We start from the raw sequence: 23467 nt of genomic DNA on the forward strand, positions 1-23467 counted from the left end.
TTTTCATTGGCGAATGGGGAAATGAATGCAAGGATTTATGGAAACATGTGCAGACACACATGGAAATAACATATATAAGTGAACATTAAAAGTTAGTGTTTTCACCTTTATTCTTTTGCACAGCTTTAGTTGAGCTTCTTTGTAATTTCTTTAAGTAGCCTTCAGGAATAGTTCTCCAGTTTCTTTGGATCTTTGCTGCCTTTTATTCTGTTCTCTGTTAAGACAATCCCACACTCCTTCAATAATGTCGAGGTCCTTGACCAATAGTCTTCAGCTGTGTTTTTCTATCCATGCTTATGCTTTTACTGCTCTGGCAGTGTGTTTGGGATCATTTTCAAGCTGAAAAATGAAGCCATTACCATAGTTTTTGCATTGATAATTAAATCTATTTTGAAAAGATCCCTAACACCACTAACTGAAATACAGCCCACAAAGCCCATAAACTCTGGAGAACTGCTGGTCAAGACCACTTTAAAAAAAAATTACAAAACTTTGTCTCCTTGGAAACAAAATCGATAAAAATTGGGGGGAAGCTCAAGAGTTTTGCACACTACTGTATGTGAAGACACTGAAATTGGTTTTGACTTTAAATTGCGTCTCTAATGTCCTTATTAAATTACTTATTTTTATTTCAGGGCTGTACTTGCACAACACAAACTTTCTACTGTACTTGTTTCACAACGGATTAATCAATTTTAACCATTTACGACATTGTGAATGATGTTAGTATTGCAAGCACAAGCAGCCACAGAACAGGAGAAAAGCAGTGATTACAGAGTCCTGTGACCTCCAGATGACACTGGCATTTAGTACAGGGCTGCCGATCCTTTCTAACATGCACCCTAGACATTTTTACTTTAATTAATTCTTGCTTACTGAGAGTTTGAGCAAACAAGGTACGGCTGTTGAGATGCAGCTGAGCATTACACTTAGGAAGTAATATTTTTGATATTTAAAAATAGATATTTGTCAGGCTGGTGTCTAACATTATGTGTCAAATACTAAAATGTGACATTTACAGCTGCTGAGTATACGTCTACAAGTATACTCAGCAGCTGTCTATAGGTAGTCCTATGAAAAATGTTGCTTTTTTGGTATTTGTACAGATAACATTTTGTACTCTTTGAAGCAATACCAATTAATACAAGTGTATTTAAACCCAAAATGTAACAACTTGACTGCATTAAACATTTGCCTATATTAAATCAGTAAATAAATATCAGACACTTGCAACAAAATACACCTGTACATATGTAACACTATCAGATCCACATAAATGGAATCCAGCATTTGTGAGATCTAGGGTGGGTTTTTTCCTTTCTGTGGGAGTTTGTGGTATAATCACTCCAGTCGCAGTCAGGTTTTAAGAGAAAACCTGAGGGGATACCTACGAGTTAGTCAGGGTGATTTAAAAGTATGTTAGTCATGGTACACATAACAATGATTGGCTCCAGCAAGTTCAGATCAAGATCACTTGATGCGTAAAAAGAAATGAATAATAAAAGGCCCAATGAACCCTCCCAGATTTTATCTCGGGATCTGCAGGTAACTATTTCAACTATCGGGGACAAAGTGCATGTATTTACAATCAGAAAGCAATAGAAAAATTTTAACTTGCATGGGTGCAGGGCCAATACAAGTCTTTTCTATCCAAAAACAACATTAAAGCTGCAGCTTGCCAGTGAACATATGGGCAAAGAGCTTACCTTTTGGAATATTGTGTGGTCACAGTAATGATAGGATGCAGAGCACAGGCCAAAGACAGCTTTTGATGAAAATAACCCCATTCAAACTGTGAAGCATGGTGGTGAAAATGGTACGGCTTGAGGTTGCTCCTCTGCCTCAGGGATTTGGCAGCTTGTTGGCAGGGCTTTAACTTTCATTTTTCACTATCAAAGCTTACTTGTTGATGATGATGTGAAGCTATTTGTAAATGGTAATAGGACTGGCACTTTTCTACTTAATCTGAGCACTCAAAGCGCAGTCTGAGTGCTCAGATTGTAGTCTGAATGTCTAAACAATGTAGGACCATTTAATAGGATAGTGCTTCTAAGGACTCAAAGAAATCAACCAAGGAATGGTACAAAAGCAAAAAAATGAGGTGGCGTTGAATGGCTTGGTCATAAAGAAAAAGACTTTCTATTCCATTCCATTTAGATTTGCTGGGGAAACCCTGTATAAGATTTTTTTTTCTTATACAGGGTGCCATAGTAGTTTGAAAGGTTACTATATTTTATCCACACAAGCATTTCACATCTATTGGTATTTTTGTTGAAAAGGTTTATTTTGGTCTTGTTTAGGTATGTCACCTTTATCTGTAGACACCAGGATCAAGTGCTTGTCTAAATATTAAAACAAACAAAAAAAACAATACTCTCACTTTGTGGGATTTTCTTACTTTTTTGCGATTTGCATGCACCTAGAACAAGTATGATAGATATGTATTCTATGTATTGACAGATTTCACCCTGCCGTCCCTGCTGGAGGTATTCCTGAACCGGGAGGTGAAGGCCATCCCTCTCAGAACAGGGCTGAAGGCTGCAACAGATGAGCAGACCTCTGGGAAGAGATCCCGTGTTGCCACCAGTACCTGGAAGTCACGGAGGTCCCGGCGGACAGCGCAGAGATACTCTGTGAAAGATGCTCGCAAGTCTCAGGTTTCTACCTCAGATTCAGAAGCCAACTCTGAAGACAAAACTGGCCCAGGTAGTGCACGGAGCCGAAGATCACATGGCTCTACCATCCAGGTAAGCTGTCAGCATCATCGATCAGACGCCTCGCAGTTCACGTCCACCGGCACCACCACAGAAACCATGAGTGCCCCATACCCACATCCCAGAGCCCCTGGATCCCAGATGGCTGACAGCGAAACCCTAACAGACCCAGCTGCAATATCAATATTCAATCGAATGGAAAACTCGCCTTTTGATCTCTGCCATGTGTTGCTTTCCTTGTTGGAGAAAGTGTGTAAATTTGACATGAGCATCAACCACAACCCTGGCCTGGCTGTCAGCGTTGTACCTACTCTCACAGAGATCCTTACTGAATTTGGAGATTGTTGTGGTCCAGGGGGTGGAGGAGGAGCAGGACCAGAGGAGCTTGCTGGAGGCTGGACAGAGGAGCCAATTGCACTAGTTCAGAGAATGCTACTACGAACCATCTTGCACCTGATGTCTGTGGATGTGAGTCAGAATGACAGCCTTCCAGACAGCCTGAGACGTAGTCTAACAGACCTGCTGCGAGCCACTCTCAAAATCCGGAGCTGCTTGGACAGACAGAGTAACCCTTTTGCTCCTCGGCCCAAGAAGACTCTACAGGAAGTACAGGATGACTTCTCATTCTCTCGTTATCGCCACAGAGCGCTACTGCTTCCAGAACTTTTAGAAGGAGTACTGCAAGTGCTGCTGGGTTGCCTGCAGGCTTCCACTCCCAACCCTTTTTTCTTTAGTCAGGCTCTAGAGCTCATCCATGAGTTTGTTCAGCACAGTGGCCTGGAGCTCTTTGAGACTACAGTGCTTCGACTGGAGGGACTTGGCAGAGCCAGAGATTCTAAAGTTGGAGGTGAAGCCTCAGAGAGGCTACGAGGCCTCATTGCAGGGGTCTTCAAGATTGTCAGTGCTGTAAAGAAGGCAAAGTCAGAGCAGCTGCATCAGTCTGTGTGTGCCCGAAGGCGCCATCGTCGCTGTGAATATTCCCACTTCCTGCATCATCACAGAGACTTGTCAGGTTTGCCCGTCTCTGCTTTCAAGCAAGCTGCTAGGCGCAACCCCTTTGAAGAGGATGGAGAAGGCGGAGGAGAGATGGAGGGTGAAGCAGTACGTTATCCTGAGCGCTGCTGCTGCTTGGCTGCCTGTGCCCACCAATGCCTGCGGCTCCTACAGCGCCTGTCCCCCAGCGGGCCAGGTGTGTTGCAGGTATTGGCTGGGGTGCAGGCTGTTGGAATCTGCTGTTGTATGGACCCCCGTTCAGTCGTAGGACCTTTACTCCACGCCTTTAAAGCTCCAGGGCTGCGTAGTTACCAGTCTCATGTTCTTAGTGTCCTGGGGAGACTGATCTTAGACCAGCTTGGTGGGGGACAGCCTTCAGAAAAAGCCAAGCTGGCCTCATGTAACATCTGCACTCTGGATAGCAGCCAGCTGCCAGGCCTGGAGGAGACATTGCAGCACGGGGAACCTTCAGCTATTTCTACCAGCCTGTGTTACCGCTCCCAGGGCATTCTGCCAAGTGGAGGGGGCACTGAGGATATGCTGTGGAAGTGGAATGCTCTGGAGGCCTACCAAGAGCTAGTGTTTGGTGAGGACTGGCAGCTTAGTCAGCAGATAGCTGGCCATGTGTGCCACCTAACTCAGAGGGGCAATGCTATAGTGCAGTGGCAGCTCTACACACACATCTTCAACCCTGTGCTGCAGAGAGGGGTAGAGCTAGCCCACCACGCCCAGCAACTGGGAGTTTCTGCTGTCTGTACTCAGGTCTGCAGCTATCACACGCAGTGCCTGCCAGTGGAGGTACTACTTGTTTACCTACAAACGTTACCATCGCTTCTCAAATCAAGGTGAGCTGGTTCACAGGTTTAGTTAGTTTATAATATAATTCTCAGTTTTCCCTCTTCGTGTTTGTGTGTGTGTGCGTGTGCGTGTGTGTGTTTTGTTAGATGTCAAAACCTCCTGAAAAAAAGCAGCACGTTCTTTGGTTATGAATATTTTCAGAAGCATTAGCCATTTATTTTATAAATTTCTTCTGAGAGACAAGTGATATAGATGTTTATTTCGATAGATATTGCATATTTCTTTCGTATGAAATGGATTCCTGTCCTTTTGATACAATGACCTAAAGCAAATATAATCCGCCAGTTCAAAGGAGGATACCTAATCTACTTGGAATTTCTTTGTCATTAGATCTATCCCTCCAGGTCATTGCTAATTAATGCTAATCAATAATTTAGCACTGCTTTGTGAACTCAGCGAGATGGAGAGGATTATTGACAGTTTATGTAAGAGTGTCGTGAGTACAGTAGCATAACATAGCAGAGGCAGATAATGTTTGTTCATGTGCTTTTATCAAAATGCTGGCAAATGTGAAGTTGTGTAAAACTGTATTTTTGGTTTTTGGTGTGGATATTCTCAGTTATCTGTAGAATTCTGAGATGTTGAGACAATCCAGAGACATACAGGTTAAGTAAACTCTGAAACGCCCATAGAATGGGACGTGCAGAGGTTTGTGCCTGTGTGTTAACCCAGGTGACCTGCCTAGATTACATCTCAGCGGCCGCTCTACACATGCTGTGATTGGTTGCATGTTCTTGCGACCCTCAGCAAGATCGGGAGTGTTAAAAAATAGATGGCTGGATGCTTTGAGATGTTTTGTCAGCAGTAGGCTGATAGATTTCCTTATTAAAATTCAGAGAGTTCTCTGCTCTCTACAGGTTTGACTGACATCTGTGATGGGTTTGGTTTTTTTCTCTCTTTTAACCAATCCTCTGAATTACATTTTACAACTCTTTAGAGCATAACAATAAACTACTCATATCAATGAGGTGTCTGATAAAATATTTATTGATAAAAAGTCCACATGTGTTTTAACAAGAAAAAACATTAATAGCCCAATAGCTAATCAGTTTAACTCTGCTGCTATTTTTTCATTATGTTAATTTTTTTTGAGACAAAATGCACAACAATTTACTTTTAGATTCAGAAAAGCAGGAATCAAAATTCTCAGCTTGTGTCGAGACTTTTAGTTTAATTAATAGACTATAAATGTAGATCTATAAGTTTATATAAACAAGTTTTCACTTATCCTCAAAGCCCAAATAAAGGGGTATAACATTTACAATTAAAACTCTCTTTTATGTTTTCTGCAGCAACTTTAAGGTTTTTGTGCCATATTCAGTTGTTTGGTATGCAATGGATGTAGTTGTAGATCTAGTTGTATTGGTCTGTTTTATTATAACCTCAGCTCACAGAACGCAGGATAGTTAGTGCGTGGCTTACTAAGATGTTAAATCTGTACTGGTCTCAAGGATGAAATTAAACGACCACATTTCCCCATGAAGTCTGCAGCATTACTCCATGACAGGCTCCAAATTAAAAAGTCTTTATTGGTACTGAATTTGCAGTTGCATATGGTCAGACCTCACATCTTTGCACATGGTCACTCTCGCTAGGTTAGACTATACAGCTCCATCTACTGGGCTATATACATATTAGTTCCAAATATAGCTGCAAAGTTAGCTGGCTGCAAAGCGGTGATTAACTTGTGTTGTTTAGGTTGGCAGACAGATGGAAATTAGGCGAAATAGGATCCACAGATCATTTGATTTGGGGCACATTCATGTATGAGTTACACAAATTGGAGCTTCAGAGCCTTCAGTACTGCGGGAAAAGGTTTGAGCGACATGTGTCAGATTTTTCTGTCTTTCGTGGTCTCACAAACCGAGCGATTGAATCGATGAGGACTGAATTTTAATATTTGTGTGATCATCCTTCACGTGGATGGGCAAAACCAATTCTACTTAAGTGGTTTTTACATCACCTTATTATGCAGTCTGCTCATGCAGGAAAAGTTATCGAAAGATAACCTGAAAGACGAGCAGCTTTTCTTCAAAGTTGGACATCATCTGATGCATTGCCCGCCACTGCATCATCTCCTGCTCTCGTTTCGGTTTCTGCGTAACAGGAATCATATTTTTCAGAAGTGAGCATTAAATATTCAGACTAATGAATAGCCATTCTGATGGAGTTTCAGACCACTAATGAAAGGAGGAAATGTTGTGAAGAAGCAGATTTAATCAACGCTACATTTATTTAGAGGAAGACTGGAGAAAATGGGTTTAAATTGGTGAAAAGAAATCAACAAGTTAATAATCTGTTAAATTTGTTTTGTGTTTCACGCTCCCATCCTCAAAGCTCTAACTGAACATCTGTGTCACCGCACACTGCAGAGAAAACTCCATGCTGAGATTAAAGTGGTTGTTTTTTGTTTTTTTGTGGGATTTCAGTCCGTTTGTAATGTTAGCACTTCTCTCAAGTTGTTTTTCCACACCAAATGTTGATTTCACTCAGAGGTGACGCTTTATTCGTTCACCATAATTTACCTTGTGCTGTGATAGCGTCATTTATTATTCATCACAGCCTCAGTAGTGTGTGTATATCACCAGTAAACAAATTTAAAAGGGTAAGGTGTCAGCTGTGTTTTCCCAGTAAATATATGATTTGCCTTAAGATAACAAGTCGTGAATTTGTCTTTCATGTTGCTCAATAGAATAAACATGAAGCAGAAAAGACATTGGAGAACAAAGAAAACGCAGTAAATAAAGACTAGCAGGTGTGTCCGTGTGCATTATTGTAGATGATGACTTATTTATGTAAAGGTGTTGTGCTGGAGAGAGAATTATTTCTGCAACCTGAAGAGAACAAATGGAGTTGGCGTGTGAAGGCTCCTGCGTGATGAGGTTTTTTTTCTGTCACTGGCTGGTTACAGCACTTGTCTGATTGAACTGAGCGGTGCTTTTTATTTTAATAAGGGAGCGCTGCGGTAGGAGGTATTTGTGTGCACTCTACACATCTACCCGAGTTGTCAGCATGTTGTTTATTTTGCTGGCTAATAAGAAGTACAACTCCAGTTCCAAAAAAAGTTGGGATGCTCTGGAAAATGCAAATAACAGAATGCAATGATGTGCAGATTTCATAAGCCCATATTAAATTTGCAGCAGAAGATAGAAAACGTATGTTTAAACTGAGAAAACATACAATTTCAAGAAAAAGGTTATTTTTAATTTGATGGCAGCAACACGGCTTGAAAAAGTTGGAACAGGGTCATGTTCACAATCACGTAGCATCTCCTCTTCTTTTAATAACAGTCCATAAACATCTGTGAAATGAGCTGCTGGAGAGAAATGTTGTCCCATTCTTATCTGATACAGGATTCTAGCTGCTCAACAGTCCTGGATCTTTGTCGCGCTTTCCATTTCATGATACACTAAATGTTTTCAATTGGTGAAATGTCCTCAGCACCTGGATTCTTCTACTATGGAGCCATGCTGTTGTAGTAGATGTAGTATGCAGTTTAGACCTTCCCTAAAAAGGCATTGTCTGGATAGGAGCATATGTTGCTCTAAAACCCGGATATGCATTTCAGCAGTGATGGTGCTTTTCCAGATGTGCAGTACCATAGGCACTGAGGCACCCCCATACCATCAGACAGGCTTTTAAATTGAACGCTGATAACAAATCAAATATTCCCTCTCCTCTTTAGTCCAGAGGGTGTGATGTCCATAGTTTTCAGAAAGACTTGGTACATTTTCTAAGTACAAATATTTTATATGTTTTATATGTTCTGTTGTCATTAATAATAATTCATGGCATTCTGTTTTTATTTACATTTTACATAGCTTCTCATCTTTTTTGGTGTTGGGTTTATATATATATATATATACACACCCATTCTTTATGAGGGAGGTAATAAATGACACAGTGCATTTTAATGTGAAAAACAACTTATTAAAATGTCCTTTTTGTTTAACTTAGTTTCTCATCTTTTGTATTATAGGGTGATCAGAGACCTTTTTATTAGCTGTAATGGACTCAACCAGGTGACAGAGCTTGTCTACTTGGACCAGACACGCTCTTTAGCTTTGAAGGTGTTTGAGACTCTGATAATAGGCAGTGGAAAGCAGCAGGCTGAGGGGGTGCTTCAGGAGCTGGAGAGTGCTGATGCTGAAGAAAGGGAGGCTGTCTTAGGCCTGGCTGAGGAACTGGGGTCCAGAGGCATCGGAGAGGGCGCACAGAGTCTCAGCAAGTTCTATGAAGGCCTGAAGGAGGCTTATCCACGACATAAGAGCCGTAGCGGCCAGGCTCGTGGACCGGGGCGCAGCCGAACAGAGATCCATCTCCATGTTATCAATCTTTTTCTATGTGTGGCCTTCCTCTGCGTCAGCAAGGAGGCAGATTCTGACCGGGACTCAGCCAATGACTCCGAAGACACTTCGGGTTATGACAGTACAGCGAGTGAACCTCTGGGTGGACGGCTGCCATATCTGTCCCCAGACAGTGTAGCCCTGCCCTCTAAAGAGCAGCTACGACGCGCCGCTGATGTTTGGTCAGTGTGTCGGTGGATCTACCTGGCCAGCCCTTTGTTCCAGAGACAGTTCTTCAGGCTGGGTGGACTGGATGTCTGTTTGCGCCTTATGGCAATGGTCATTCAGAAGCTCTCCTGTAAAACGAAGGATGGAAAAGCAAAGAAGAAGAGAGACGGCAAAGGTAAAGGCAGCCCCGATTCCACAGCCACTTCACTGGGACTGGAGGAGACTTCTCATGATGCATCTGAAACCAGCAGCACCAGTCCAGCTGAAGGAAAGACCAAAGATCCATCAAAGAAACTTGAGGAAGAATGGCAACTTCAAAGTATTCGTCTCCTTGAGGCTTTGCTGGCTATTTGCCTACACAGTGCTAACTCAGCCCTGCAGAGGATAGAGCCTGAGCTTTCTTATCAGGTATGTTGAGCAATGTGTTTAATTAACTAACCCCTAAACAGGCCAAATACGCAAAAAATTACTTTGGCTTAACTTAAAGTGTCATGTCCTCTCGATTATAGCTCCATTCAGTGGAGGATACCTTGTTAGAAGTGAGAGACCAGCTCTCTCGGTCTGGAGTGGTGAACTCTGACCTTGCCATACCCCTGTTTGACTCTCTCCTGAGAGTGGCCTTGGCTGAGGTGTCATCCTGTCCCGATCCCCCTGAGGAGAAGCCAGAGAGGGTGAGTCCTGCCTTGGGAGAACCTGTGAGACAATAAATATTCTCCACTTTCATGAAACACTCATGTATAAAGAGACATGAGGTGCCGTCATTGTTGATCACATCTAATCACTCTATAAAGCTTTTGGCAAAATGTCTCTCCATTATTTGTTCGGCTGAATTCCATTTACTCATTAAAATTAATCTTTTTTAAATCTCTTTTTAAAACCATTTGTTTTCGCTTGCACAATATGTGCCTGTTTTCACACTACTAAAAAGTCACTCATGAAATAAATATTTCAAATGACTATATTATGGCACTAAATGAAAGCTGCTATAGGTTCATTTATTGACCTTTTGTTGAGCAGTTAGTATCTTGGAGGCCTTTATTGCCCATATCTGTCCTGTTGACTCTAAAAACAACAGGCATACTTTCCTGCCTGTTTTTTACTTCTCTGTCTTTTATGTTACTGTTTTTCTCACTCTTTTAACAAATTCCAGAGATAATTCCTACTGATTTCAGCAACTTGGCAGAAGGGCAAAACAAAAGGGCAAATGCCTTCAAAGGTTTCAGGCAGGGCTGAGAACTAGAGAGAGAGTTGAGAGCCTGTGTGATCAGAAACAACTGCATTTTCTTGTGTGTGACCCCATGTTATTAACTCATCATCTCCCACCAGCAGCCACTATTAACCAGTCAGACGGACAATAACATGCAGTGCAAACACGAGTGAAAATTGTATGTTTCTTTTTGCTGCCTCTTTTGTCTGCAGAGTGAAGTATCTGTGCATCTACAGCGTGTGTTTGAGCACCGTGGTAAAATATAATGAGCAGTGGTGTTTATTTAAGAGGCAAGCGTACAATGAGAGGAAAACCATTTTCCACCCAAGTGTTATCAAGCATCAGTACTGCCGTGTAAGGCCACTCGCACTATGTTGCTAAGCAGCTGTTATCAGCCTGATGTACAACAACAGAAACGGCGAACGTAAATAATTGTAGCCCTTGTGTGGAGCCAGCAGCGGATGCAGCCTCATTTTGAAACCCAGCATGCTGCTGATGTTTCTTTGTTTTAGTGGATTTTACACTCTTCTGTCAGCTCTTCAGACAGACTTAGTTTAATTAACATATTGAAAACATTTTTTAATTCAATCAGTTATCTTCACACATGTTGACAGTTTCTCATTTGCTCAGTACAGATGGGCCTCTACAAACTCTCACCTCCTTAGCAGTGCCACTATCAGTGCAGGCTTTGTAAAGCGTTATTTAAGATTCACAAGAGACATGAATCTGTTTTTTCATTTATTCCATAAATAAGGCAAACACAAACGAAAAGAAGCCGTCCGCACTTACATGACTGAAAGTAACCGTCTCATGTCTCTCAGCCCTAGACGTGTTTTCTTCAAGTCTTAAAATGCCTGTCTGACTAAGCCTGTTCCAACACAGGAGGATTTGGCTTTTTATATAATAGATTTACCTATTTCCTAAGAGCTTAGTTCTTTCTCAGTGAGCACTGGCAGACTGTGATGTTCGCTTAACCATTACAAGTATGTGCTTGAAGCACCGAGATTAGTCTTCCACCGCAAAGTTTGTCCACTGATTTAGACCAGTCTTTTAAAATGTTCACCCACAATTAAATATAAAAGCAGCCTCATATTAGTTTCGAAGGAATAGAGGTGTGTGATGCAAAAAGCCTCTTTGAACCAGGAAATGGTTTAGTTTGTCAGTTTACGTGTGTGTGTGTTTGCCTACATGCACATATGATGACTGTTCATGTCGAGGAACTGGGGCTGTGTGAGCGCCTTGCAGGTCAGCTGATATTTGTCTTATGACTAAAAATCTTGTACTTTCTTTTTCCCCTGTTTTGAGGGCAGTCGATTCGCCGCATCAGGCATGACACTCCATGTCATGCCTTTTACACTTTACCCTAAAAATACTCGATCGAGGAATTTTTTTTTTTTTCTTTCTTTTTTTAAAAGCAGCATTGGGTAAGCTCTTATGAAAGCAATCTTATCTTAAGTGCTTGAAAGTTAACCAGCCGTTGAACTTGGAGTGTATGGGATTGAAATTCATGATTTTTTTTTTCTTCTTCTTATTCCTACCTCCTCCTCTGCCTCACTTGCTCTTTCACTCTCTTCTTGCCAGAAGCTCCAGGTGTTGGCGGAGGGGGCGGCCCCAGCGGGCGATCTGTCTGAGGAGGTGGACGAGGTGCAGAGCTGCGGCGGCAAGCCCCCAGGGGAGGAGGAGGGCTACGACGCTGACAGCGAAAGCAACCCAGAGGACATGGCCAAGCAGGAAGAGGGTAGGTCCACACTTACTGCCACACTACCACACACACGCATGCTTTTATTCTCACTTACTCCTCCTCAAGGATCCATAGCTGCTGCACATACCAAACCACTTCAGATATTGTTACTGAGGCTGGTTGCAGTTCACACTTATATGAGTCTTATTACTTTTCACTGCCTATTCATTTTTCAGTTTATTTTCTGAACGCTATAAATCATTTTTACTTCAGATGTTTGTCTTCTCTGCATCTTGTTTTTATTGGCTATAACAACAACAGACTAACCTCGCTGGATTGAGAGGTCATGGGACCGTTATAACCTCTAAACCTGCTTGTTTTGAGTCTTGGGAAATCTTGTTTCTCACACTGTTAACTGTTTATTCGGTCTTTTTGCTGAATGATTAGTCCTTTCTGGAGTTCCGTGCATTCACTGGATGCTCTTTTTTTCAGTGCAAATGCACATACAGACAGTTACTTCTATAATAAAGAAAAAAAACAACATCCTCCTTTGGTGTGCTGTGGAGGATGTGAAGCAATAAACGGTGGCTAGTTTTTAATTCATGCATATGACAAGGCAGAAAATGCGTTTAACCTCTTGTGTCAGCTCTGTTTCACCGCTTGCAGGTTAAAGACACGGCCCGATTACACTATTTTTGCTTCATCTCCTCAGAATAAAGTCATTGTTTTACGTTTTACAACTGCAGGCAACTAAATTCTTTTGGCCTCATGAGCTAGATCCTGTGACTTAAAGTCTTCATCAGATGGAAATTTTAGCTTCCCGGAAAACTCTTATGTCATGAGAAACAGAATCTTTAACCTTGAGTCATATTGAGCAAACCAACTTCAACTTCACAATGCAGTGCTATTTATTTGGTAATTAGCCCTATCTCGTGTTTCTGTAAAATCAAACCACTTATTTCCACTGAAAATCCTTTTTCAATAGTACATAGCTCAACTTAGGTAACTGAGCACAAGCACCAATGACTGTTCCTTTTTTCACACTCAATTAAAACTTGATCCTTTTTCCTGTATTTTTTTTAATCTAGCATTACAGCAATTCAAAATTATTTCTAATATTTAATAATAAAAATGTTTATTCCAGAATTTCTCTCCTCAAGCTGTTCTCGTTTTGTCCAAATTGGCTCCTGTAGCTGCTGCCTCCTCACATTTCCTGGTCTCTTAGCGGCGTTTACACTGCTCCAGATCCTTGTGTTTATTAGTTTGAGGTTAATTGAAAGGATAAAGACCATAAACATAGCGAAACGTGACGTGAAATGCATACTGTAGACTTTCTGCAATTAAATTTAACCACAGACCAAACACAAGCATCAGTATAATGCACTATCAAGGCAGACAGGTATGACAGTTGGTACGTGGCTTTTAGTTTATATTTACTGCTAGCAATATGTGACTGGATGTGTGTGTGTGGTAGATTGTAACAAAGCGTGTAGCGGTGCACAGGAAGACAACCAAGCTTCTTTAATTAAAAGGAGTTTCTAGGAGCCGTGTGAGAGCCTGCTGGACTGCTTTCCTTGAAAACATGAGGCAGCTCTGCAGCTGAGCACAGAACTGAGGCAAATTCATTTTTATGCTCTACCTCCAAGAACCCAAGAGAGGGAATGCCTTTGAATCATGGTGCTGTTCAAGGAGCAGAGGGTGGCATATTGTGCCTGTGCTTTAGCAAGGCAGGCAGTGCATGCCAATCTCTTGTTTGTGTCTCTGATCTTCTTCTGTTGGGTTTCTTAGGTTTAAAGGTGGAGCCAGCCGTATTGCATGAGTTTGTAGCGGTGACAGACAGGCCCGGGCGAGGCGCGCTCCTGTTCCCAGAGATCTGTACGATGGAGTTGCAGCTACTTGCCTCTGGCTCCCCAGACCTGGAGGTTCTGAGTCATGTGTTTCACAGCCTGCTCAGTGCAGTACACGCCAATCACCACAATGCTGCTCTCCTCTATGACCAGGTCCCGCCAACCACAGTTTCCTCTTTGTGCTACACTTAACCACCTCCCGTATTTGTCTTACTTTACTACTCAGCTGTGGTCTGAAGAAAATGACTGACTGCTTTGTTCCTGTTTTCACAGGGAGGAGTCAAAACTATCCTGTCTGGCTTTCACAACATTCTCAGTCAAACAAACCACTCGTTCACAGGTTTGTTCTTCATCCCGCTTTATTTTTTTTCTGTCTTATCTGATCTAAACACATATTTTTCATGTGTGACGTCTCAGGAGGAGGGGAGCCCTCTCAGTTTGCTGTTTTCCTGAGATTTTTTCTGCTTCTGACATTTCAGCTGGGTCCCCTGGGCTCAGTGTCATGTTTTATCATAGGTACCTTTAGTAGTTCTTAGTCAGTCTTACCCGGTGGGCTTCTTTGGAACTTAAGTTGATCTTATTTGACATTATAATATCATGATGTCCAAAATCTAAAGGAAAAACAAGATAAGTGTTTGCTCTCTGTGGTGTTGGGGAGGATTTTTGTCCTTGGGATATTTTGTCAGCCAATTTCTAATGGCTAAAACATCAAATACAACATAGATTACATTCACAATTATTGAGAAAGCTTAAGAAAAATCATCTATTTTCTGTGGTAAGAAATTATTCTGATGCCTGCCAAAATGCGATGATAACTCTTTATGTAATCTGCTCTTCATTGGTCTACATTCAGATTGCCAGACTGTGCTTGTGGAGCTGCTGGTTGCCATGGTGAGCCAGAGGATCACAGCTGAGGAACTTGCTCTATTGAGTCGCCTCTTCCTGGAGAAGACCCCACCTACTGTAAATAGCCATCTCCTATCAGTCACTCAACAGTGTGCTGTTTGCTTGCACTCGTGATGCCTGACACTGATGTCTTCTTGTTCTCAGTGCCTGCATGCTTTTGCTTGTTTTAAAGCAGGAACAAGAATCTATTTTTAACACACCGTGCTGTCAGCTTCTCTTCTCACTTCTTGCCGCTTTAAAATGTATCAACACATAATGCTCCCTTAGGTAGCTTCATTCTGTATACAATTAACACCAAAGTGTGCAGAACAGATGTAATACTAGTACTTATTAACACACGTCTGCATTTAATTGGAATTCAGACGTCTATGAGAGCAGACAGGAAGGATTTATTTTTAACACCTTCAAGGCAAGTTAATTTTGTCATCTGTGAGGATAACACACAACTCTTTGTGCTTAGCTGTATTCATCTGCATTCTTCATGGTTTGTTTGCTGGTTTTTATCAATATTCTGCAGGTTTACTATGGATCACAGATAAATCAGTTACATTTCTTAGTGTATTAGCTTTTATGGGGGGGCTTGGTTTTGTTTTGTTTTTTTTAAAGGAGGCATATCTCTTTATTGGGTGTGTCAGGACACCCGCTGTGAAAATCGGCACGATCAAATATTTGGGGCTACCCATTGTGGCAACCCCTTGTGAATAAGAGAGCAGCTGAAAACAGCTTTAAGTTTAGGGTTACAAAAAAGCCCAGATTTAAGTGTTTTTTGCATCAAATTTAAAACAGTTCCCCTAACTTCACTTTTACTTTGTTACCTCCCAGGAGATTTTACTGAAGGGCATCTTACAAATTGTCGAAGCCAACATGAACATCGAACCTCTACACTTTCTGAGTTTTCCGATAATCCTTGGGGCTTCGACTCCGGGAGTGTTTTCCCCCAGCTCCAGACAGAACTGTGCCGCCGGAGGGAAAAGTGTTGGTTTGCCCTGGAAGAGCAAGCTGTCTCCAGGCCGTAGGGAGGGAGAAGCTGAGTACCAACCGAGCCACCTGCGCACCTCTCCCTGGCACATCGCCCCTCTCCACCTGCCCTTAGTTGGACAGAACTGCTGGCCCCATATGGCCAGCGGCTTCAGTACCTCTATATGGCTGAGGGTGGCCGAGCAGGGAGCGAAGGACGGGGACAAAAACAGGGGTGAGGCAGAACTCCTTTACTAAGAATCCTTTGTGCATGATGCCCATGAACACGAATCGTTTTTGACATTCTCTGATTATTGTTTTCCAGAAGAAAGTAACCCTCCTGCAGCTGAGTTGCACCATGCGTCATCTCAGGCAGGGACAAGATTGCTAGAGGAAGGACTCATTCATATTCTATCCATGGGCTCCAAGGCACTGATGCTTCAAGTGTGGGCAGACTTCTCTACAGGCTCTCTCACTTTTAGGTGAGCTCCAAGGAGTGCAGTCTCAAAGTAGTGTCAAAAGAATGAAGTGCTGTTTCTTAAGTATTCAGATTTTCTTGGACTTTAAGTATTCTAATATATTTCTTTTCCTCAGGATTTGTATAGACCCCAACGATGAGATAAAAGCAGGCCTGTTGGCACAGGCAGACTCAGCTGAGGGCCTGTTCAGTGGGGGCCAGTGGCAACACCTTGCCCTCACTTACAGCCAGCAGCCGGAGGGAAAGAAGAACGTCCACGGCCGCGTGGTCGTCTGGGTGTCTGGAATCTGGTGAGGAAAACTGACCGAAATGTAAGCTGTCGTTTGGCTCGCATGGTTTGATAAATAATTAAAATTCAGTCCAAACTGCCATTTTCTGTAGGAAGTGTGAAGTTTCTTTGGATTACACCCTACCCAGAAAGTCCAGTTTATCATCTGACAGCAACAAAACCTTCTGCATGTTGGGCCACTGTGTGCCATCCTCAGAGGAGATGGGAACACGCTGGAACATGGGCACTGTGCTACTCTTCAACGGTAGGGCTCCTATTAAACTGAACTGAAGATAGTGTCTGTAATATCATACTCAGACATGCGCACTGCAGTCCGTTTTAATTGTTTAACTGCCCTCAGTGCTGCTCTCTGGTGGCACATTGATTATCACCTTCACTTTTACAAAGCAGTAGAAACTGTAGAAATGCTTTGTGATGCATTTGTATTTTGCAGCTGTAGAAGGCTGCGCGTGTGATGTGTGGCGTGCTGTGGATTCTCAGCATTCTCTCGGGAGGCTTACTGAATACTTCTCTGGTTACCTCTAATTGGCTGTGAAAGCCTTGCATCTAGGCGCTCTCGACCTATGAGCCCAACTGATGTGTTTAGACAAGCTTGGCCTCTCCGCTGTGGTTGGAATTCATTGTGTGTAGCAGGTTCTTCTTTGAAAAGCAGGACTGAAAGTATCAAGAAAAAAAGTTGACCAGGACACCTCGGGAGTCTTGCATTGCATCAGCTCATGTGTTATTAATTTGCAGCGTATTAGTGGAATCATATAAATCATTAACTCTTTGAGTTCATTCAGGCTTTAATTTGGATTTCTCACAAATCAATTTTACAGCTTCTGGATTGCACAAACACACAAAGATATTCCTTAAGAGAGAGGATATTCCCTTTTCCTAAGTCAAATAATAATAGATGTTTGCATGCCTCTTCTCAGGGTCTAGAATAGGATCTGAGGAGGCCTTCTACCTGTACACGAGTGGACCAGATCTCACCTCGATCATGCCCTGCAAGTATGGCAAACCCAGTGTAACATTCTCCAAGTTTGTCACCCAGGAAGGTCTGAAGTGTGAGCACGTGAGAGAGATTTTAATGAAGAGCAAGGATGTAGACACAACAACTTTGGTCGTAAGTCTCTCTTTTTTAACACGAGGCATTAAAACATCAGCCGTGTCACAAAAAGTGTAATTATGAAATGAAGCCAGAAAAAAAAATGTTGCCGTGTTTGTTCATCTCTCACTCAATTCCTGCAATGCCCGCCGCCGACCCCTCTACTTATGCAGGGTGATTCAAGTGCTCTGTTAGCGTGGCAAATCCCCCCTATGTCTCATTTATTGTTTCATTTCACGGTGTATGAGTTATGTGCTGTTCCAATTAGCTGTCATTAATGATACTGCATGGTAGGAAGTAATTTGTCCCAAATGGGGAAAAACAACTATTATAGTTAAGCTGCAGTTATTTTAGTCAGACTGAAAATAGTTTTTCTCCCATTAAGTGGGAATTGCTTTGTTGATAATAGCTCATTTTTAGCTAATAGCTAAAAAAAGAAAAGCCAAGATGATAAGAATAAATGTTTGGCCATTTTTTTTGTAACTTACTGTTAAATCTAACAACCCTTGCCCTGGTGTACATTTGTACCCTATTTGAGGACATTTTGGCTCCTTATTTATTTATTTTTTAAAGTACTTTATATCTAATATCCTAAATCAAGTATCAACAAATTTCCCACGTGTGGGACTAATAAAGGTTATCTTATCTTAAGATATTACTTTTTTCCCAAAAAAGATAATTGTGTGCGTTGGTTTCTGCACAGGAGAGCCTGGCGGTCGTGTACGCCCCCAGCAGTCCGAGAGTCTACACAATTTATGAGCCTGTAATCAGACTGAAAGGTCAAGCAAAGACTGTGGTTACCCAGCGGCCCTTCAGCTCCAAAGAGGTGCAAAGTGTTTCCCTGGAGTCCAGTGCTCTCAGAGCTCTGCTCCCCACCGAAACCCACGGCCTGCAGAGTGTCCTGCACAAGATCGGAGGAACTGGAACTTTTGTCTTCCTCTTTGCACAGGTGGGATGATTTAACCATTTCCCACCCAAGTGTCATACAGGCTGCCTGGACTTATTTTGTAATTTTGGCTTTAAAATTGCTACATAATTCTCAGCTTTCAAGAACTATTTGAATTTTCTCTCTAGCCCAAAATAGTTGAGGAGTTACAGTAATGTGAGGCACATATGGTAAAATCTAGAACCTGATTTTTCTGTCTGTGTGCACGCACACAGCAGTATCTCGTGAATGCTTTGTGCTACCGTTATACACCAAATATCTCCATAAAGCTCATCTTCTCTTCTTTCCGAAACCAGTTGGGGTTTCTTTCTGACACAAACTGTAACAGAGTTATGATTATTTAAAGAGACCCAAAATAAGTAAAGGGTTAAATGTGAAGGGCAAAGCCTATATATAATATGTATGCAATTTGATTGCAGTATGTAGGAGAAAGAAGGCTCTTGAATGACTTTGGAGAATTTTTGTATTTGATTAATTATATTCCAGGCCAACTGATGAGGTGCCCATTAGTTCAGCTTCATTCATAAAGAAAGCATTTGACATTATTTTGTGCTTCTGTGAGATCTCAGTGGCCACAGCAGGCCCTCATGTTCACTCCGTTTTGTTTTTTCCCCCTTCGCCTCCTCTGGCACCGTTGTGTCCAGACAGTGGAGCTCAGTGACTGTGAGAAGACCCAGGCTCTGGCCCTGCAAGTGCTGCTGTCGCTGTCCAAATTTAACCAACACCGCATCCACGAAATGGACTGTTACCATGGTTACTCCATGATCCATCAGGTCCTCATCAAGCCCAAATGCATCGTAGGATATCACATGTTGAAAGTGAGTCACACCTTGAACTCTTGTCTTCTGTCCCTGCAGCCTCAGCTGATCTGCACAGTAAAATATATCCTCTATTTATTTGATTTTTGGGGGGCCATGAATCTGATCTGGCCCGACACACTGGTTCCTCTCTGAGCCGGTGTTGGTGACCCTGCTGTTACTTGACCCTCTGGCTGTGTCTGTAATTGAGCTGTGTGATGGCTCTGGCTGAAATGCATTGTGTCTGACTTGATGAAACACCGAGCTCCTGCAGAGTAACACAGCAACTCTGATTGCATTTGTCACTTTAGGCTTTCTCATCCTGTATTGTATAGCATAGAACTGCACTGATTAGTGGCATTAAATTCCCATGATCATTCCTATATAAAAGGAACACGCTGTGCTACAGTTGTTGATAGTTTCCATTTGTACCTTTCACTTCATGCTGTAAAAGAAATCTAATTCTGGTACCTTTCTTAAACTGGGGTAGTTACATTGTTAACCTGCATCTTAATGTTTTAACTGAGTGCAAGGCTGCAAGCTTCTGTCTTCTAGTAACAAAATGTACCAGAGACATAAAGGACTGCAAGATTTATGACCACTGCAGTGAATCTGGTCACAAATGATATTCTTTGATCGATACAGACAGGGCTGCTCGTGGAGTAAATGGAATTAGTTTTGACTGAGTTGACTGAGTGATAAGCACTCCAAATATTTCATGGAGAATGTATTGATTTTCTTCCTGCTTGAGATTCAGAACTAGAGATTATCAATATGTTGAGGTGTGTTTCTGATGAGAGTGAACGGAGCCCTGTGAGTTATTATCACAGAAACTCTACAGAAGTCGTTGCGTTTCTGACGGCCACGATTTTTCTTGCTAGACTTTACTCGATGGGTGTTGCAGTGGACCCATCCTCATCCTCGGAGAAGACGGTCAGTTCCATTTGGACGCGGAGTCTGTGGCCGTGGTTCAGGATTTAAGGCTTCTCTCAGACATTCTGTTGGATTGGAAGATCTGGGCCAAGGCGGAGGTAAAGACTGCATTACAATTAAATGTAACTATGGCACACAGTCTAATTCAATTACATCGTTTTTGGTCAGGTCCATCACGTCCAAAAGCAACATCCATGTATTTGCACACATATATTTTCTTAAGAACAGTTTTTATCATTTAGCATTTACATCAAAAAGAAGCTGTAACATTACATCAAGTTAAAGTCCATCGCCCTTCGTGCGAGGATATCTGTAATGTAAACATCCAGAAAGCCTCTCTCCTCCTTAATAACAACTCATCATCTCCACTCTCCTCGGTGGAAATAAGTAGAGCATAAATAAATAATGTATGATGTTTTTGAAGGACACTGTGTCTAACAAAGGCAGACAAAACATGAAAAACTAAGCAGGTGAAGATGAGCAATCACACATTCATTACTGTGAGGATACTTCAAATGAGCTGCATTTCTAATGCAGTTTGTTCAAGATCTAATCATTCATTTTCTCATCACACCTGAAGGTACAGTTGTCTTTTTTTCTGAATGACTTTTGTGAATCTCAGCGTTTCTGGTTTTTTCAGGGTCTGTTCATTTATTTATTTATTGTTATTGATATCCACTCCTGAACAGACAGAAAGCTTAAAACATTATCAGCTAAATGATGAGCTTCTTAGAAATTCATACATTAACTCTAGTGGCCATAGTCACTGATTTTAGTTCTCCCACAAAATCCCCGCGGCCTCTGAAGCGTTTTAAGGTTTTATCTTCTGGTGAATCAAATGTTTTCGGAGAAAGCATCAGTTAGTGGTTATTCCTGCAGTTTTTGTGCTGCAGACGACATTTTTTAAAATCAAAGAGTCCGTGATGATTCTTTCCAGAACTGTTTTACTGTCTCAGCCGTCATATGGTGTCATTTACTCTTTGTGTCAGTGCGGAGTGTGGGAGACGCTGCTCGCTGCCTTAGAGATCCTCATCAGGGTTCACCACCCTCATCAGGTCTTTAACATCCGTCAGTTCCTCAAGGCTGAAGTAGTGCATCGCTTCCTGCTCACCTGTCAGGTATTACAGGTAGGTCGCTGCCACAGAGCTGCTTCACATTCCCTTCCCTCTTCCTTCCTTTTTATTTTAAATATCGTGTTTGTTTTAAGGAACATCGGGATGAGCATCTCACAGCGATCCCACAGGAGGTGTCTTTGTCATTCATCAAAATCATCCAGGAAGTACTCGGGTCTCCTCCGGACATGGATCTGCTAAAACTGATCTATAACTTCCTGATGGCAGTGCACCCACCTACCAACACCTACGTCTGCCACACTCCATCCACCTTCTACTTCTCACTGCATATAGGTGAGGAAGCGGTTGCAGCTAAGCGCACCGGCTCCATATCAAAGATCCATTAACCTAATGTGCCATGTTCCTTTGATGTTTCTCTGTCAGATGGGAAGCTGTACCAGGAGAAGGTGCAGTCCATTATGTACCTAAGACACTCCAACAGCGGAGGAAAGTCTGCCAGCAGCTCTGTGGTGTCGCTCTCCCCGACTGCTTTCGCCGATGCTCCTCATGACGGTACAGCTGCTCCAACTAAACACCAACCTTAATGCACTCCCAGTACCCTAACACAGCAGATAATTAAATACAGACCTCAGGTTGTTGCTTTGAATGATATTATAAATCGAAAGCTCAGCAGTGCTTTTATGAGAGTATGTGCCTCTAACAAAGGAAATTTGTTTAACATGTTTAGTGCTGTATCAGCCTGATTATGTTGGGTTTTTCCCCCTCACTCTGTGATGAATTGGTCTCAAAAGTTTTATTTTAAGAACTTAATGTAAACATCATTACTTGTGGGAAAAAGCTGATGCATGAGCATTAGGTCATTATAACTCTCCCTCGCATCCTCCTCTGCTTTTAGCTTTTAAAAAGACTTGAAATAACCTCAGCTTGATGTAAGTCTATTAGAGCCTCTCTTTGTAATACTTTGTGATATAAATTCAACATATCTAATTACCATATCGTTTTACCTCTTTTGACTGAGCATTTATTATTCCTGGTTTTACTTTAAGAGCCCCATTTTGCAATCACGGTGTTTCTTTTTGATTTATATTTTATTTTAGTTAAACTTTAGCAAGCACATGAGTAATTCCTACAATACTTTGTGATCGACTCAGCTATAAGGGGATAGATTTAATTTCCTAGTCCTGTTTAAACAAGGACGCATTATGTTGTTCGCCGCAGCCCGCTGGTCTCTGAGTATTTGTGTTTGCACTTTAAGTGTTGTATACTATGCGTGCATACAAATAAGGTGCTCTGCAGCCTTTAATTGAAGCATTTGCAAATACTCAATGAGTCTCTTGTGTTTTCCAGGCCATCTCCATGCTTCTTCCCTTGATCATGGAGGTGATGATCAGTCATTACGTGCCCCTAGTCTGGGGCCGTCTCCGTACTCTTCGCCTCTGCTGACGCCTCGGCTCGGACGCAGTAGCTCAAACGAGGCAGCCGAAGGTGACGGGGCGTCCCTCGCCACTCATCAGGCTCTCGGAAGCACAGAGACGCTCAAAAAGGGCGGAGGTGATGAGCAGCTCCTCAGCAGCTGTGAGTCTGCCAAGACGATATGTGAGGACAAAGACGCGGGCGAGGGAGCAACCCCGCGCACACCATCCATCAGTGTGGAGGAGGAGCGGGATGAGGCAGCAGAGGTCGACAGCCTGGCAGACGGGAGCGTTGGGGTGGCAGAGTCCGAGGACAGGTTCGAGTGGGTCATGGACGAGGCGCCACGCCGACCTGACAGCCTGAAAGGCATCCCATCCTTCCAGAGGAGCCACAGCAATCTTGCTAGTCTGGGTCTGGCCTTCCCAGCTACAAATGGCTCGCTGACAATCAGCCGGTGGCCCACAGCTGCTGACCGGAGCTCCATGCCTGAAGACTGGGAAAGTTACACCTACTCTCCTGGCTATGAGAGGGCTCACAGCAAGACTGAGTCCAATGACAGGTATGTAGTTCTCTTTAACATGGCAGCTTGATATACTGTGAATGAATAAATAAATAAAAAAACACTCGGGATGTTTTAAGCGCTCATTATCATAAGTAATTATGTTTATGCAGCCCATAACAAACTGTGGCCAAGCTGCAGTGAGCAACAGTTCATCTAAATCCACGTGCACGTGGGTTTAGCCCTGAATGTATCACCAGAAACGTCTCGCA

General features: G+C 42.5%; 1 protein-coding gene across 1 annotated transcript in view; it reads left to right on the forward strand.

The window, feature by feature from the left end:
* The window catches only part of lyst (lysosomal trafficking regulator), a 59567-nt gene that overhangs the window by 21628 nt on the left and 14472 nt on the right, over nt 1–23467 (forward strand). The window contains exons 5-23 of the mRNA XM_005946836.3: nt 2461–4552; nt 8545–9487; nt 9589–9750; nt 11868–12024; nt 13756–13967; nt 14088–14154; nt 14668–14777; nt 15543–15912; nt 16003–16159; nt 16272–16445; nt 16537–16688; nt 17362–17552; nt 18238–18483; nt 19125–19298; nt 20159–20308; nt 21200–21337; nt 21418–21616; nt 21707–21835; nt 22631–23255. Of these exons, the coding sequence (XP_005946898.1) occupies nt 2461–4552; nt 8545–9487; nt 9589–9750; nt 11868–12024; nt 13756–13967; nt 14088–14154; nt 14668–14777; nt 15543–15912; nt 16003–16159; nt 16272–16445; nt 16537–16688; nt 17362–17552; nt 18238–18483; nt 19125–19298; nt 20159–20308; nt 21200–21337; nt 21418–21616; nt 21707–21835; nt 22631–23255 (6448 nt within the window). The remainder of the gene's footprint in view (nt 1–2460; nt 4553–8544; nt 9488–9588; nt 9751–11867; nt 12025–13755; nt 13968–14087; nt 14155–14667; nt 14778–15542; nt 15913–16002; nt 16160–16271; nt 16446–16536; nt 16689–17361; nt 17553–18237; nt 18484–19124; nt 19299–20158; nt 20309–21199; nt 21338–21417; nt 21617–21706; nt 21836–22630; nt 23256–23467) is intronic.

Source organism: Haplochromis burtoni, unplaced genomic scaffold (genome assembly GCF_018398535.1).
Source record: "Haplochromis burtoni strain Fernald_Lab_line unplaced genomic scaffold, NCSU_Asbu1 Contig_499, whole genome shotgun sequence".
Lineage (NCBI taxonomy): Eukaryota > Metazoa > Chordata > Actinopteri > Cichliformes > Cichlidae > Haplochromis > Haplochromis burtoni.